General features: G+C 49.3%; 1 protein-coding gene across 4 annotated transcripts in view; it reads left to right on the forward strand.

The window, feature by feature from the left end:
* The window catches only part of abcf1 (ATP binding cassette subfamily F member 1), a 62,936-nt gene that overhangs the window by 22,715 nt on the left and 21,765 nt on the right, over positions 1-18,456 (forward strand). For 2 of the 4 annotated variants that reach the window (XM_033047670.1, XM_033047672.1), the window contains exons 9-18: positions 287-367; positions 2,147-2,230; positions 4,092-4,193; positions 5,050-5,163; positions 7,645-7,767; positions 10,791-10,891; positions 11,043-11,128; positions 14,036-14,175; positions 15,401-15,549; positions 17,347-17,430. In XM_033047670.1, coding sequence (XP_032903561.1) covers positions 287-367; positions 2,147-2,230; positions 4,092-4,193; positions 5,050-5,163; positions 7,645-7,767; positions 10,791-10,891; positions 11,043-11,128; positions 14,036-14,175; positions 15,401-15,549; positions 17,347-17,430 — 1,064 coding nt within the window. The remainder of the gene's footprint in view (positions 1-286; positions 368-2,146; positions 2,231-4,091; positions 4,194-5,049; positions 5,164-7,644; positions 7,768-10,790; positions 10,892-11,042; positions 11,129-14,035; positions 14,176-15,400; positions 15,550-17,346; positions 17,431-18,456) is intronic. The other 2 variants (XM_033047671.1, XM_033047673.1) reach the window with 2 other exon arrangements.

The raw sequence follows: 18,456 nt of genomic DNA on the forward strand, positions 1-18,456 counted from the left end.
CACCCCAGAGAATTCAGAAGTTTGGTGACACTCGCTTCTCTCTCATAGGTGTTAGTAACAAATCGAGCTGCCTGTCTTTGGACACGTTCGATGGAAGAAATGTTTTTATTTGTGTGTGGGTCCCATGCTGCAACTGCGCAGTCCAAATGAGGGTGAAGTATAGCTTCTCCTTGACAGAAGTTGAACAATGATGAAAGTTGCGCCTCAGAAAGTTTAGGACACCTGTTGCTTTCACCGTTGCATATTGGGTGCAACATGAACTGTATCCGTTTGGTTTTTGTTGCAGGGCTTCTCCGATGACGATGATGATGAGGATGACAAGGGAACCAAAAGAGGGAAACACTCCAAAACAAAAGGAAAGCATAAGGTAGGATATTCAAACACCGTGTGACTGGTGTAAATTAGAGACAGACTTTGTGTCATTTAGTCGAAAATTCACAAAGCTCATGCAAGGATTGTGTTCAGTTCTGGGCACCATGTTACAGGAAAGGTGTTGTCAAGCAGTTTTGGTCTCCTAATCTGAGGAAGGACATTCTTGCCATAGAGGGAGTACAGAGAAGGTTCACCAGACTGATTCCTGGGATGTCAGGACTTTCATATGAAGAAAGACTGGATAGACTCGGTTTGTACTCGCTAGAATTTAGAAGATTGAGGGGGGATCTTATAGAAACTTACAAAATTCTTAAGGGATTGGACAGGCTAGATGCAGGAAAATTGTTCCCGATGTTGGGGAAGTCCAAAACAAGGGGTCACAGTTTAAGGATAAGGGGGAAATCTTTTAGGACCGAGATGAGGAAAACATTTTTCACACAGAGAGTGGTGAATCTGTGGAATTCTCTGCCACAGAAGGTAGTTGAGGCCACAGTTCATTGGCTATATTTAAGAGGGAGTTAGATGTGGCCCTTGTGGCTAAAGGGATCAGGGGGTATGGAGAGAAGGCAGGTACAGGATACTGAGTTGGATGATCAGCCATGATCATATTGAATGGCGGTGCAGGCTCGAAGGGCCGAATGGCCTACTCCTGCACCTATTGTCTATGTTTCTAAGCTGGAAAGGGTACAGGGAAGATTCACGAGGATGTTGCCCCCAGGACTCGAGGGACTGAACTATAGGGTTGAGTCGGCTGGGACTCTATTCCTTGGAGCGCAGGAGGATGAGGGGTGATCTTATAGATGTGTATAAAATCATGAGAGGAATAGATCGGGTAGATGCACAGAGTCTCTTGCCCAGAGTAGGGGAATCGAGGACCAGAGGACCTAGGTTTAAGGTGAAGGGGGAAAGGATTTAACAGGAATCAGAGGGGTAACGTTTTTTACAGAAAGGGTGGTGGGTGCATGGAACAAGCTGCCAGAGGAGGTGGTTGAGGCTGGTACTATCCCAATGTTTAAGAAACATTTAGAAGGGTACATGGATAGGACAGGTTTGAAGGGGCCAAACGTGGGCAGGTGGGACTAGTGTAGCTGGGGAATGTTGGCCGGTGTGGGCAACTTGGGCTGAAGGGCCTGTTTCCACACTGTATCACTCTATGACTAGTGTAGCTGGGACATGTTGGCCAGTGTGGGCATGTTGGGCCGAAGGGCCTGTTTCCACACTGTATCACTCTATGACTAGTGTAGCCGGGACATTGTTGGCCGGTGTGGGCAACTTGGGCTGAAGGGCCTGTTTCCACACTGTATCACTCTATGACTAGTGTAGCCGGGACATTGTTGGCCGGTGTGGGCAAGTTGGGCTGAAGGGCCTGTTTCCACACTGTATCACTCTATGACTCTAATGGGCCTGACCCACTTACTCGACTTTTTCGGCGACTGCCGGCACCCGTAATAGGTCGTTACACGTTGCCGAAAATGTTCAACATGTTGAAAATCCAGCGGCGACCAGAACAAGGTACGACTCTTTGGGCGACTACTCGCGACCATACAGGCTTCACCCCGCTACATGTCGCCTGTATGGTCGTGAGCAGTCGCCCAAAGAGTCATAGCGTCTTTCTAGGCGTTTTCAACACGTTGAAAATGTTTGCCGACCTGCAACGACCTATGACGGTTGCCGGAAGTCGCCGAGAAAGTTGCGTGAGTGGGACAGGCCCATAAGGCTGAAACTTGGTTAATTAATGAGTGTAACCATGCACCCTGCTGCTACTCACCTGCAGGGCGGCAACACAGTTGCGAAGAAGCAGGCTGGCGGAGAAGGAATGAACAAAGAAGAATCAAAGCCACAGGAAGGGAAAGGAAAGGTATATTGAACGCAGCATGAGCTCGAGGAGAAAGCCCTGATTCCCCAACATAACCTACGGTACTTAACAACCCAAGTCAAAACTAAACTGCCCCCGACTAACTCGCCTTGTCCAATGTGATTCACCTGGTGATGCCGTGGCCTAGACATCAAGGAAAACCCATTATCTCTCACACGCACAGTTCTTCCAACGAGCACGGTGGCGCAGCGGTAGAGCTCCTGCCTCACACAGCGCCAGAGACCCGGGATTCGATCCCGCTAATCTGCGCAGAGTTTGCACGCTCTCCCCGTGACCTGCGTGGGTTTGCTCCGAGATCTTCGGTTTCCTCCCACACTCCAAAGACGTACGTGCAGGTTTGTAGGTTAATTGGCTTGGTATCAATGTCAAATTGTCCCTAGTGGGTGCAGGATAGTGTTAAAGTGCGGGGATCGCTGGTCAGTGCGGACTCGGTGGGCCGAAAGGCCTTTTTCCGCGCTGTATATCTCTTTAAAAGCAGAACTGGTGAAAAGCAGGTAAATAAAGTGCATGAAAGTAACAAGTGTTTTGGTTTTATACGCTAACATAACTGAACAACCACTAAACATGCAGTTGACTAACACTATTTATTCATTCTATTTAGCGAAACATAGTGGCATCAGTCTGTTACTGGCAAACTGCTTTTCCTGAGTTATCTTGTTATTTATCCCTTGTTTAGAACGATCCTGCTATTGATGATCTCGTTATTTCTCTAGACTTTCGTGCAAGTTCCCATCAGTACAGGAGCAAAGAGTTTTTGGTTCATTCTGATTCTTTGTTTCCTACGGGCCAGTAAGACTCTAACGATGAAAATGACTGTCGAAACAAAGAACAAAGATGCTGGTTTACACAAAACGACACAATGTGCTGGAGTAGCTCAGCGAGTCAGGCAGCATCTCTGGGGAACGTGGATAGGTGACGCTTCGGGTCGGGACCCTTCTTCAGACAGATGATCAATCAAATCTATGATCAATTGATCAGTCGAAGTGACTTCTCTATATCGGCAAGACTCCCGGTGTCAACTTCTCTACATCGGCGAGACCAAGCGCAGGCTCGGCGATCATTACGCTGAACACCTCCGCTCAGTCCGCCTTAACCTACCTGATCTCCCGGTGGCTCAGCACTTCAACTCCCCCTCCCATTCCCAATCTGACCTTTCTGTCCTGGGCCTCCTCCATGGCCAGAGTGAGGCCCAGCGCAAATTGGAGGAACAGCACCTCATATTTTGCTTGGGTAGTTTACACCCCAGCGATATGAACATTGACTTCTAATTTCAGATAGCCCTTCTTTCTCTCTCCATCCCCCTCCCCTTCCCAGTTCTCCCACTAGTCTTACTGTCTCTGCCTACTTTCTCTTTTTGTCTCGCCCCCTCCCCTGACATCAGTCTGAAGAAAGGTCTCGACCCGAAACGTCGCCCATTCCTTCTCTCCACAGATGCTGCCTGACCCGCTGAGTTACTTCAGCATTTTATCCTTTTATTTTATCCTTCCATTTTATCCAGCATCTGCAGTTCTTTCTTACGCAAAAGTTAGTTTAGTTTAAAGATACAGCATGGAAAAGGCCCTTCGACCCACCGAGTCCACGCCAACCAGCGATCCCCGCACACTAACGCCATCCAACACACACTCGGGACAATTTTCCACGTATACCAAGCCAATTAACCTGCACGTCTGGTGTGTGAGAGGAAACCAAAGATCTCGGAGGAAACCCCACGCATGGTCACGGGGAGAACGTGCAAACTCCGCACAGACAGCACCCGTAGTCGGGGTGGAACCCGGGTCTCTGTCGCTGTGAGGCAGCAACTCTACCGCCGCGCCACCCTAAGTTAATTTGTGTTTCCCAACAGCCTACAAATTCCTACGGTGCATCGGATGTGGAAGATGAGGAGGAGGAAGACGAGGAGCTGGAAGAAGGTGACGAGGACTACAAAGGCAAAGGAAAGGTGAAGGTGCGAAACTTAACAGCTTTCTAAAAATTGTGTCGCTTTTGTTAATTTGTTCTTGGAATGTTGCCTGGGTTTCAGCAACTAAGTTACAGAGAAAGGTTGAACAAGTTAGGTCTTTATTCTTTGGAGCGCAGAAGGTTAAGGGGGGTACTTGATAGAGGTCTTTAAAATGATGAGAGGGATAGACAGAGTTGATGTGGATAAGCTTTTCCCACTGAGAGGAGGGAAGATTCAAACAAGGGGACATGACTTCCGAATTAAGGGACAGAAGTTTAGGGGTAACATGAGGGGGAACTTCTTTACTCAGAGAGTGGTAGCGGTGTGGAATGAGCTTCCAGTGGAAATGGTGGAGGCAGGTGCGATTTTATCATTTAAAAATAAATTGAATAGGTATATGGATGGGAAAGGAATGGAGGGTTATGGTCTGAGTGCAGGTAGATGGGACTAGGGGAAAATAAGTGTTTGTCACGGACTTGAAGGGCCGAGATGGCCTGTTTCCGTGCTGTAATTTTTATATGGTTATATGTTATATGGTTATATGGCCGCTGATGGCAATACTGTACCAGCACTTCATGTCCATCCCCAACTGGGAAGGTGTCCCCCATGATCTTGTTGGCTCTGGAGTTGCACCTGCTGATGTATAGGTCCTGCAGGGGGGGCGAGTGAAGTTCCCACAGTGCGTTCGGCCATGCGCACTACTCTCTGCAGAGCCTTCTTGTCCATGGCAGAGCAGTTCCCAAGCCCGTGTTTGGAGCCGATCGGAAGGAACGTTAACCACTGCCTGTGAGTGTATTAACTCCGTATTAACTGTCCTCACGCGCTGAATGAGAGAGTATTTTTGTCCTCCCTGACAATGCAGAATGATGATGGCGACTATGAAGGGGAGGAGGATGAAAAGGCAGCAAAGGACAAGGCCGCAGATGACAAATATGCCAACTTAAGCAAGAAAGAAAAGAAGAAACTGAAGAAGCAGGTAGGGGCTGGCTGCACATTTCTGAATTTAACTATTAATTATTTCTTATTTTGCAGTCCCAAACAACATCTGAGTGTAAAAAGGAAGGATAACGTTGGCCAATGTAATCAACCCTCTGAAGATAGACACAAGATGCTGGGGTGTCTCAGCAGGACAGGCAGCATCTCTGGAGAGAAGGAATGGGTGACGTTTTGTGTCGAGACCCCTCTTCAGTCACCTTCTCTCCAGAGATGCTGCCTGTCCCGCTGAGTTACTCCAGCTTTTTGTGTCTATCTTCGGTTTAAACCAGCACCTGCAGTTCCTTCCTGCACAGAATTACGGAATTAACCCTCTATCTTTAGAAGTTTTGCATTTATTAGCAATCAAGGCTGTCGTTAAGACTAAGACTATGCCTTCCATCACAGTGAGGAGGTGCCTGGTGAACTCACTGTGGTGGATGTTAAATTTGTGTTGATTGTGTGTTTTTGTCATTTTTATTATATGTATGACTGCAAGGCAACGAAAGGTCTGAATGAGAAAAATAATATTCAATTCAATTCAATTATGCGGTGTCAGTCTGGTTCCAGGTTTCATAAGTGCCAGCTGCAGTTTTAGGCCATTCGGCCCATCACGCCTACTCTGCCATTCAATCATTCTCCTGCCTTCTCCCCATTACCCCTGACACCCGTACGAATAAAGAATCTGTCAATCTCCGCTTTAAAAATATCCAATGACTTGGCCTCCACAGCCGTCTGCGGCAATGAATTCCACAGATTCACCACCCTCAGACTAAACAAATTCCTCCTCATCTCCTTTGTAAAGATACGTCCTTTTCTTCTGAGGCTGTGACCTCTAGCTTTAGACTCTCCCACCAGTGGAAACATCCTCTCCACACCCACTCTATCCAGGCCTTTCACTATTCGTCAAGTTTCAATGAGGTGCCCCCTCATCCTTCTAAACTCCAGCGAGTCCAGGCCCAGTGTCGACAAACGCTCAGCTTATGCAGCTTGTTTGTCTGGCTTTTCCATTCAGATTATTAATGCTGTTCTCCTGTTTTGGGCCAGAAAATGCTGATTTAATCAGGCAGAAGAAATAAATACAGAGCCCTCTCTGTTCTGTCTGAGCCTTTGCCTAATTATATTGCTGTAGAGTAATCAGGAGGCAACCTCAAGAGGTTGGGGGAGGGAGTGAGTGTCATTTTCTTTCCTTTCCTGGACAAACATAGAAAATAGGTGCAGGAGGAGGCCATTCGGCCCTTCGAGTCAGCATCGCCATTCATTGTGATCATGGCTGATCATCCCCTATCAATAACCTGTGCCTGCCTTCTCCCCATATCCCTTGACTCCACTAGCCCCTAGAGCTCTATCTAACTCTCTCTTAAATCCATCCAGTGATTTGGCCTCCACTGCCCTCTGTGGCAGGGAATTCCATAAATTCACAACTCTCTGGGTGAAAACGTTTTTTCTCACCTCAGTCTTAAATGACCTCCCCTTTATTCTAAGACTGTGGCCCCTGGTTTTGGGCTCGCCCAACATTGGGAACATTTTTCCTGCATCTAGCTTGTCCAGTCCTTTTATAATTTTATATTTTTCTATAAGATATCCCCTCATCCTTCTAAACTCCAGTGAATCTTTAAAAGTCTGAAGAAGGGTCTCGACCGGAAATGTTGCCTATTCATTTTCCCCAGAGATGCTGCCTGACCCGCTGAGCTACTCCAGCTTTTTGTGTCTTCTATCTTTAGTCAGTGCAAGTCTTAATTCAAACCCCAGATCGTCCTCGTCACTGTGGAGTTTGGTCTTGCAATGAACCAGGGGCGGTGGGATCTCCAAACTAAGCTCAACGTGATGAAAGAATGGATCGACTGGGCTTGTATTCACTGGAATTTGGAACGATGAGAGGGGATCTTATAGAAACATATAAAATGCTAAAGGATTGGACACACAAGATGCAGGAAAAATGTTCCCGATGTCATGGGAGTTCAGAACCAGGGGCCACAGTTTAAGAATAAGGGGTAAGTCATTTAGATAGGGCCAGCACCGCCATTCAATGTGATCATCCCTAATCAGTACCCCGTTCCTGCCTTCTCCACATATCCCCTGACTCTGCTACCTTTAAGAGCCCTATCTAGTTCTCTCTTGAAAGTATCCAGAGAACCGACCTCCACCTCCCTCTGAGGCAGAGAATTCCACAGACTCACCACTCTCTGCACTCTCTGTGTGAAAAAGTGTTTCCTCATCTCCGTTCTAAATGGCCGACCCCTGTGGCCCCTGGTTCTGGACTCCCCCAACATCGGGAAATAATTTCCTGCTTCTAGCGTGTAAAACCCTTAATAATCTTATATGTTTCAATATGATCTCCTCTCATCTTTCTAAACTCCAGAGTGTTCAAGCCCAGCCGCTCTATTCTCTCAGCATATTCTCTCCTGCGATAAATGAAGTTCTATCGTGTCGTATGTCTCTTTAAGTTTCGTAACCTTATTTCTGTTCCTCTTCATCACCTCAGATGGAGTTCCAGCGACAAGTGGACACACTCAAAGCGTCAAATGATGCAGAGGGCGACTTCTCTGTATCGCAAGCTGAGCAGTCCTCGCGACAGGCCATGCTGGAGAATGCATCCGACATCAAGGTATCTATTGTGGAGGTGGACACAAGGTTGCTGGAGTAACAGGCAGCATCTCTGGAGAGAAGGAACGGGTGACGTTTCAGGTCGAGACCCTTCTTCAGACTGATTCGGGCGGGAAAGTGGAAAGAGAGTTATCGACTGCGATATAGAAAAAATATAGAACACTAGACCAAGTGGGACCCGTTATATATATATATATTTATTTCTCTCTGCCTTAAACATATCCACTGAGGAGGATGTTTGACATTTTCATTGACTTCTCTAACTTCAGATAGCCCTTGCTTTCTCTCTATCCCCTTCCCCATCCCAGTTCTCCCACTAGTCTTACTGTCTCTGACTGCATTCTATCTTTGTCCCCTTCCTCCCCTGATATCAGTCTGAAGAAGGGTCTCGACCAAAAAACGTCGCCCATTCCTTCTCGCCAGAGATGCTGCCTGTCCCGCTGCGTTACTTTGGCATTTTATACAATACAATACGGTTTATTTGTCACATTGCACATAGAGTGCAAGTGAAATGAATATGTCAGCAGCGGTACAATGATAAAGAACACACACAAAAACACAATAAAAATGTAACATAAACATCCACCACAGCATTCATCACTGTGGTGGAAGGCACACAATTTGGCCAGTCGTCCTCCATTTTCCCCCGTGGTCGGGACCTCAACCCTCCAGATGGTAAAAGGACAAGGTACAAGTCCAGGTAAGTCCAGGATCGGCTCTTCCCCACCGGAGACCGCGGCTTTAAGTTGGTGTAGGCCGCAGGCCGGCGGTCGAGATTTAAAGTTTAAAGTACCCGCTGCGCCGCAGCCAGAAGCACCGCAGACCGCAGGGCCGGCGGTCGAAGCTCCCCTCCAGGGGTGATGGTAAGTCGCCACCACGCCCGCGGTAGAAGTTGGCCGCGGGCCGGCAGTGATGGCTTCTTCTTCCCCCGGGTCTCCCTCATGGGGCTGTAGACGCCGCGCCAGCTGGAGCTGTGCAGACCGCGCGCGGCTTCAGGCTGCCGGCTGCCCCGGGCCAGCGTAACGGAGCGCTCCCCTCCAGCGAGCCCCAGCGAGGGCTCACCCGCTCCACGCCGAGAGTCCACGCTGCGCCCGCCGCTGAAGCCCCGAGCGCGTCTCCGGGAAAGGCCGCGCCGATCCTTGCTGTTAGGCCACGGGGGAGGCAACCTGGAAAAAGTCGCCTCTCCATGGAGGAGGCGGCCGAAACGGTTTCCCCCTCACCCCCCCCACACCACCCTCCACACAAAACACACAAAGAAACATTAAAAACATATTTTAAAACATACTAAAAAAAATTGAAAAAACTAACGCGCTGCTGACAGGGCTGCCGCGATTGCAGCGCCCCCACCGATTGCGTCTATCTTTGGTGTAAGGCAGCATTTACAGTTCCTTCCCACATGTCCATTATGGAGTCTGGTCTTGAACTGAACCAGAGGTGGTGGGATGTCAAACTGAGACCAACTTCACTATCAGAGCATCAGGCACATGTACGTTACATCCTGGACCAAAGATGCTACCAACTGAGTTAATGTGTAGGAAGGAACTGCAGATGCCGAAGATAGCCACAAAATGCTGGAGTAACTCAGCAGGTCAATTCGCATCTCTGGAGATTTGGAATAGGTGACGTTTCGAGTCGAGACCCCTCATCAGGGTTTCAATGAGGTCCCCCCCGCCTCATCCTTCTCAACTCATTGCTGTCGAACGCTCATCTTATGATAACCCACTCATTCCTGGGATCGTTCTTGTAAACCTCCTCTGGACCCTCTCCTGAGCCAGCACATCCTTCCTCAGATATGGGGCCCAAAACTGCTCACAATATTCCAAAAATGTGGCCTTATAGAGCCTCAGCATTACATCCCTGTTTTTGTATTCTGGTCCTCTTGAAATGAATGCTGGCATTGCGTTTGCCTTCCTTACTACCGATTCGACTTGCTGATTAACGTTTTGGGAATCCTGCACCAGCATTCCCAGGTCCCTTTTGTACCTCCCATTTCCGGATTGTCTCCCCATTTAGAAAATAGTCTATGCCTTTATCCACTTTACCAATATGCCTGACTCCACACTTTGCTACACTGTATTCCATCTGCCACCTCTCTGCCCACTCTCTCAATCTGCCCAAGTCCAGCAGAGTCCCTGTTTTGTGACCCTTGTCTAAACGTCACCTAAACCTTCAGCTCCAGCTTGCTGGTGACATTGTGTGTAAATGAGATTGACGCAAAAAGCTGGAGTAACTCAGCGGGACAGGCAGCGTCAAAGATCTTGCTCCGCTATAGGATCTTTGGGCAGCGTCTCTGGAGAGGTGACGTGTCGGGTCGAGACTCTTCTTCAGACTGGTTAGGGATAAGGGAAACGAGATGCATCAACGGTGATGTGAGAGAGATAAAGAACAATGAATGAAAGATATGGAAAATATAATGATGATATAGGAAACAGGCCATTGTTAGCTGTTTGTTGGGTGAAAACAAGAAGCTGTTGCGAGTTGGGTGGGGGAGGGATGGAGAGAGGGAATGCCAGGGTTACCTGAAGTTAGAGAAATCAACATTTCATACCACTGGGCTGTAAGCTACCCAAGCAAAATATGAGATGCTGTTCCTCCAATTTGCGTTTAGCCTCACTCTGGCAATGGAGGAGGCCTAGGACAGAAAGGTCTGTGTAGGACTGGGAAGGAGAATTAAAGTGTCCAGCAACCGGGAGATCAGGTAGGTTCAATGGTTCGATGGTGTGTTTAGTTTTTTTTGTTTAATTTAGAGATACAGCGCGGAAACAGGCCCTTTGGCCCACCGGGTCCGCGCCGACCAGCGATCCCCGCACACTGACACCATCCTACACCCACTAGGGACAATTTTTACATTCACCAAACCAATTAACCTGCAAACCTGTACGTCGTTAGAGTGCGGGAGGAAACTGAAGATCTCAGAGAAAACCCATGGGGAGAACATGCAAACTCCGTACAGGCAGCACCCGTAGTCGGGATGGAACCCGGGTCTCCGGCGCTGTTAATGAGACTCCATGTTTTGTTTTTCAGCTGGAGAGGTTCAGCATCTCCGCTCACGGGAAGGAACTCTTCATCAATGCTGACCTGTACATTGTGGCCGGGAGGAGATATGGCCTGGTCGGGCCTAACGGGTAAGTTGTGCCACAGTGCCGCCACGCATGTTAAACCTCGCCAACACATCCCCATCGGCTACTGATTGAAGCCATGTGGCAATATATGAAGGGCCGGGAATCTTGTCGCCGGGTGGGTGTAATGTTGAATACTTCTCCCCCTCTTTCCCAGCAAGGGTAAGACAACAATGCTGAAGCACATTATGAACCGAGTGCTGAACATCCCTCCTAACATCGACGTGCTCCTCTGTGAACAAGGTAAGATGAACTTCCCGATGGTCAGTGTCGTAACTTCATAACGGATATTTTTCAGGCAGAGCTCGCTAATTCTGGATTGTTTTATTTTGTGTGGGTGTAGAGCAGGGGTGTCAAACTCATTTTAGCTCAGTGGCCGGATTGGGAAAAATGCGACTTCATGCGGGAACGTCTGTCAGCCAGCCCGAGGCCAAGGGGAGCTCAGCGCCGCCATCTTGTCTGTTTGACAGCGGTTGCCGGGGGCAACAGTCCCCCTTGGCAACCGCGGGTCAATCACGGAGCCGAGGACGGGAGGTGGGGGAGAGAGAGCGGGGAGGGACAGAATGTTTAAGAAGGAACTGCAGATGCTGGAAAGTCGAAGGTACACAAAATGCTGGAGAAACTCAGCGGGTGCAGCAGCATCTATGGAGCGAAGGAAATGGGCAACGTTTCGGCCCGAAACATTGCCTATTTCCTTAGCTCCATAGATGCTGCTGCACCCGCTGAGTTTCTCCAGCATTTTTTGTGTACCGGCGAGGGAGAGACAGTGGCTGCCGTACAGATACATAATAAATAGTCGTGAATATACTATTTATTTCCCCAAAATCACCCCACGGGCTGGATTGGACCCCCTCCGCGGCCCGAGGGCTGGTAGTTTGACACCCCTGCTGTGGAGTGTCACTGAAAATTGTGCTTGCATAGATTGCACAGAAGCGCGGCACGGTGGCGCAGCGGTAGAGTTGCGGCCTCACAGCGCCAGAGACCCGGGTTCCATCCTGGCTACAGGCACTGTCTGTATGGAGTTTGCACGTTCTCCCCGTGACCCACGTGGGTTTTCTCCGGGTGCTCCGGTTTCCTCCCACACTCCAAAGACGCACAGGTTTGTAGGCTAATTGGCTTGTTATAATTGTAAATTGTCCCTAGTGTGTGTAGGATAGTGGTATCGATGGGCCAAAGGGCTTGTTTCCGCGCTGTATCTCTAAACTAAACTAAAAGATCTTAGCTGAGAATGGGATAAAAGGGTTTAGGTTTATTACTATAACGTTTACTGAGCTACTGGATAGCTTTAGATAGACATATATTGAATATACATTTAATATATATTAAATTATATATATTTACAATAGAATTAGAATTAGAATTAGAATTACCTTTATTGTCATTCAGACCTTACGGTCTGAACGAAATTTCGTGCCTGCAGTCATACATACAATAATACAATAATAAACAACAATAAACACAAATTAACATCCACCACAGTGAGTCCTCCAAACACCTCCTCACTGTGGTGGAGGCAAAAATCTTAGGGCTGCAGTCTCTTCCCTCCTCTTCTCCCTCTGCGCTGAGGCGATTCCCCACTGGGCGATGGTACAAACAGTCCCGCGGCTCACCAAACCCCGCAAACGGGCCGGCTCCACCGGACCACACGGGCCGGGGTGGTCGAAGCTGCCGCCCTCCAGTCCAGCGGACGCAGCCGCTGGCCCGCGGCTAAACCCCGGACTCAGGTCACCGCCGCCAGAACGCCGTCCCACCCACAATACAATACCTTTTATTTGTCATTTGAACCTCACATGAGGTTCAAACGAAATTTGGTTTCTGCAGCCATACAAGAAAAGAACCAAGACACACACCAACACAATTTTATATATTTATTACATTTAATATATATTAAATTATATTTATATAGATTATATATTTATGTAATTATATTAACCATATATTTTAATGAATATATTTAGATATCTTTGGTATAAACCAGCATCTGCAGTTCAATTTTATTACATTAATTGCTGAAAAGCTTTTGTTGATGTGCTATCTAATAAAATTATACATGAATACAGGTGGATGGATAGGAAAGGTTTCGAGTGATATGGGCCAAACGCTGGCAGGTGGGACTAATATAGATGGGGCATGTTGTTCGGCGTGGGCAAGTTGGGCCGAAGGGCCTGTTTCTGCGCTGTATGGCAAAGCTCCAGGCCATGATGGGCTGTGATGGAGTAGGTGGAGATAGAGAAGTGAAGGGAGGAACTGCAGATGCTGGTTTAAATCGAAGACAGTACATTTCAGTCTCTTACCTTGCCGGAGATGCGATTGTTTCTGGATCGTATCTCCGGTCGCTCAGCGGCCTAACACCGTGGCGCTGACAGCCTTGCTCGAGATTGATGTTGAGCCCCAATGCAGGGATGTGGACTTACCATCGGAGCTGATCACTTGCCTGGTATCGACGCTCCAACCGCGGCCTGCGGACTTTAACATCAAGGAGCTCGCAATCTCGGGTAGAGACCGATGTCTGGAACCTCCAAAAGCTGCACAACGTTTGACTAACTTCGATCGCCCGGTGCGGGGGAGCTGAGATTCTCACCCCCCCAATGCGGGAGCCTGATCGCCTCGACGAGGAGGCCCGCTGCCGGCTCCGGGAGTAAGATCGTCCCGTCAACGGAAGGCTCAAGGCCCACGACCGTGGGAGAACAAAGAAGGGACGAGATTGAACTATTTTCCGCCTTCCATCACAGTGAGGAATGTGGAGGAGTCACTGTGGTGGATGTTTATGTTAAAATGTGTTTTGTGTGTCTTGTTGCTTTTTATTGCTGTGACTGTATGGCAAATCAAATTCCTCGTATGTTGCAAAACATACTTGCCTAATAAAGTATGGTGATTATGAAAATGCTGGAGTAACTCAGCGGGACAGGCCACAGAAATCTCTGGAGAGAAGGAATGGGTGACGTTTCGGGTCGCGACCCTTCTTAAGACTGACCCGAGACGTCACCCACTCCTTCTCTCCAGAGATGCTGCCTGTCCCGCTGAGTTACTCCAGCGTGTAGCGTCGGTCTTGGGTCTGGTGGACAGAGAGGAGGGAGGGAGGGAGTGAGTGATGGGGAGGCCTCAGTAGAGAGGTGTGGTGAGCTAACAGTCTGTGTGTTCCCTCCTCAGAGGTGCGGGCGGATGACACGGTGGCCGTCGATGCAGTGCTGAAAGCTGATACCAAGCGGCTCAAGCTGCTGGAAGAAGAGAGGCAGCTCCAGGCTCTCCTGGAGAAGGGAGATGACCGAGCCGGTGAAAGACTGCAGAAGGTGAGAGTCATAACTTCACAATGGATACATTCAACGCACAGGTTGATAGATTCTTGGGTACACAAAAATGCTGGAGAAACTCAGCGGGTGCAGCAGCATCTATGGAGCGAAGGAACTAGGCAATGTTTCGGCCCGAAACGTTGCCTATTTCCTTCGCCCCATAGATGCTGCTGCACCCGCTGAGTTTCTCCAGCATTTTTGTGTACCTTCGATTTTCCAGCATCTGCAGTTCCTTCTTGATGCATTCTTGTTTCGTTTAGTTTTTTTAGTTTAGAGATACAGCGCGGAAACAGGCCGAGTCCACGCCGACCAGCGATCCCCCCACACTATAACGCTATCCTACCCACGCTACGTACAATTTACAAATTCACCAACCTACAAACCTGCGCGTCTGTGGAGTGTGGGAGGAAACCGGAGCACCCAGAGAAAACCCACACACTCCACGGGGGAGAACGTACAAACTACGTACAGAGAGTAGTCGAGGTCAAACCCATGTCTCTGGCGCTGTGAGGCAGCAACTCTGCCATTGTCACTCTGTGAGATTAGTACAGGTGCCAGGGGTTATGGGGAGAAGGCAGGAGACTGGGGTATGAGACGGAAAGATGGAGAATGGGGTTGAGAGGGACAGATAGATCTGCCATGGTTGAATGGCGGAGTAGACTTGATGGGCCGAATTGTGCTCGTAGATAGGTAGACAATAGGTGCAGGAGTAGGCCATTCGGCCTTCCGAGCCAGCACCGCTATTCAATGTGATCATGGCTGATCATCCACAATCAGTACCCCGTTCCTGCCTTCTCCCCATATCGTGTGATTCCGCAAGCCCTAAGAGCTCTATCTAACTCTCTTTTGAAAGCATCCAGTGAATTGGCCTCCACTGCCATCTGAGGCAGAGAATTCCACAAATTCACAACTCTCTGGGTGGAAACGATTTTCCTCATCTCAGTCCTAAATGGCATACACCTTGTTCTTAAACTGTAGCTCCGGGTTCTGGACCCCCCCAACATCGGGAACATGTTTGCTGCCTCTTGCGTGTCCAATCCCTTAATAATTTTATATGTTTCTATAAGCGCTCCTCTCATCCTTCTAAATTCCAGTGAATACAAGCCCAGCCGCTCCATTCTTTCATCATATGTCAGTCTCACCATCTCGGGAACGAACCTGGTGAACCTACGCTGCACTCCCTCAATGGCAAGAGTTGCTCTCATCACTTGTGGCCTTTCTGCAGGTGTACGAGGAGCTGCGGGCCACGGGGGCCGCGGCGGCCGAGGCGAAAGCCCGTCGTATCCTGGCTGGTTTGGGCTTCACTCCTGAGATGCAAGGCCGTCCCACCAAGAAGTTCTCTGGAGGCTGGAGGATGCGAGTCTCACTGGCCAGGTAAGGATTAGACCGGACGTGGGTTTCATTTAGTATAGAGATACAGCGCGGAAACAGGCCCTCCGAGTCTTTAGATTAGTACTAGACCAAGTGCAGACCCGTTGGGTCTGCTCTCCCAATGCAGCCGTTCCCTACCTGTAGCCCCCACGGGAGACGTGGTCCTCCAACTGAAGCCGTTCAGGACTCAGCAGTGCGGCTGTTTTTAAATGGCGTCTTTGAGGCGAGAGGCGGGCGCCAGCAGCCGTTATGGTCGCTGGCCAGCAGGAGGCGACAAAATGAGTGAGATGGGTTGGGGGGGGTGGGAGGGAGAGAAGGATTTAATTAAAAATGTGTACATAAACACGACGAAATTTAATGAGGAGTGGATACTTGGAATGAAAAGTGAAATCTCTACCGAAATGGAAAATATCTGGGCGTTTCTGGGTCTGGTGTTGGCATAGCAACGAATCAAAGGCTGGCACCCACAAGTCAGGCAGAAACACACACAGCCAGCCAGCCACAGAGTTTTAATATTATATAGATAGATAGAGATACAGCACGGAAACAGGCCCCACCGAGTCTTTAGTTTAGAGATACAGCGCGGAAACAGGCCCACTGAGTCTTTAGTACACAGATACAGCACGGAAACAGGCCCTTCGGCCCACCGGGTCCGCGCCGACCAGCGATTCCCCGCACATTAACACCAGCCTACACCCACTGGGGACAATTTTTACATTTACCAAGCCAATTAACCTACAAACCTGCACGTCTTTGGAGTGTGGGAGGAAACCGAAGATCCCGGAGAAAACCCACGCAGGTCACGGGGAGAACGTGCAAACTCCGTATAGACAGCGCCCGTAGTCGGGATCGAACCCGGGTCTCCGCTCTAAGGCAGCAATTCTACCGTGACCGCCCGAGGCCGCGCTGACCGGTGATCGGCGCACACTGATACTATCCTACACACACTCGAGACGGTTTACAATTTTACCTGAGCCGATGAACCTACAAATCTGCACGTCTTTGGAGTGTGGGAGGAAACCGAAGATCCCGGAGAAAACCCACGCGGGTCGCGGGGAGAACGTACAAACTCCGTACGGACAGCACCCGTAGTCAGGATGGCTCTTAAAGATAGCGGAGTCCGGGGATATGGGGAGAAGGCAGGAACAGGGTACTGATTGTTGGGGGAACTCAGCGGGTCATGCAGCAACTGTGGTCAGGACCCTTCATCGAAACACCCAGGGAGTTGTGAATCTGTGGAATTCCCTGCCACAGAAGGTGGTGGAGGCCAATTCACTAGATGTTTTCAAGAGCGAGTTAGATAGAGCATTAGATCCAACGGAATCAAGGGATATGGGGAGAAGGCAGGAACGGGGTAGTGATTTTGGATGATCAGCCATGATCATATTGAATGGCGGTGCTGGCTCGAAGGGCCGAATGGCCTATTCCTGCACCTGTTTTATGTGTAACACAGTGCTGGAGGAACTCAGTGGGTCAGGCAGCATCCGTGGAGAGAAATGGACAGGCGACCTTTTAGGCCGGGACCCTTCATCAAAACACAAAGTGCTGGAGGAACTCGGCGGGTCGGGCAGCATCTGTGGAGAGCATGGACAGGTGATGTTTTGGGCCAGGACCACCTTCACACTGAAGATGGGTTGTGGCCTGAACTGTCCCCTGTCCGTTCCCTCCACGCACGTTGCCTGAGCCGCTGAGTTCCTCCAGTGCTTGGTATCTTGCTCGTGGTTTCAGCGTCTGCTGTTCCTTGTGTCTCCGTCAGTGTAAGGTGATTGTGTTTATGCTTCTGCCCTTGCTGTGTTCCAGAGCCCTGTTCATGGAGCCCACGTTACTGATGTTGGATGAGCCGACCAACCATCTGGACCTCAATGCGGTCATCTGGCTGAACAAGTAGGTGTCCTTTAGTTTAAGAAAGTAGATGCAAGCTGCTGGAGTAACTCAGCGGGACAGGCAGCATCTCTGGAGAGAGGAATGGGTGAGGTCTTGGTTCAAGACCCTTAGAGTCATAGAGAGTGATACAGTGTGGAAACAGGCCCTTCGACCCACCTTGCCCACACCGACCAACGTCCCAGCTACACTAGACCCACCTGCCTGCGTTTGGTCCATATCCCTCCAAACCTGTCGTCGAGTGAATGTTTAAGTAAGAACTGCAGATGCTGGAAAATCGAAGGTAGACATAAATGCTGGAGAAACTCAGCGGGTGAGGCATAATGGAGTGATGGAAATGGGCAATGTTTCCGGTCGAAGGGTCTGAAGAAGGGTTTCGACCGGAAACGTTGCCTATTTCCTTCGCTCCATAGATGCTGCCTCACCCGCTGAGTTTCTCCAGCATTTTTTGTCCACCTTCGATGGTTCCAGCATCAGCAGTTCTTACTTAAACTTCTCTGTACCCCTTCCAGCTTGACAACACCTTAAAGTGGCTGTCCCACCGCGGTGACCTAATCCGCGAGTTCTGGCGAGTTTGCCCTCGACTCATACTCACAGCATGGTCGACACAAGGTCCTAGGAGGTCCTTGTAACTCTCCTTCATGCTCGAGAGTGGTCCCCGCGTACTCGAGGCCTCAGCTAGGTCGTGGCATATTTTTCAACATGTTGAAAACAGCCCGCGAGTAAAATAAGGTTGCCATGGGGAAAAATCGATACTTTTTTTACTCGTAGGTTTAGTCGAAGTAGGTCGGCATGTTATTCGTAGGTAGTCGAGAGTAGTCTAAGGTAATTGAAGGTAATCGTAGATAGTCTTCAACATAGTCGAAGGGAGGTCGAAGGAGGTCGTCTTCACTCTCCACTATTCGGTGTCCAATTTTCCCGAAGCTAGTTGTAGCTAGTCTTCAACATAGTCGAAAGAGGTCTTCAACATGACACTTTTTCAAACTCTCCTAAACTCATCTAAACTCGAAAATTAGGTCACCCAAGTGG

This window comes from Amblyraja radiata, chromosome 30 (genome assembly GCF_010909765.2).
Source record: "Amblyraja radiata isolate CabotCenter1 chromosome 30, sAmbRad1.1.pri, whole genome shotgun sequence".
Classification (NCBI taxonomy): Eukaryota; Metazoa; Chordata; class Chondrichthyes; order Rajiformes; family Rajidae; genus Amblyraja; species Amblyraja radiata.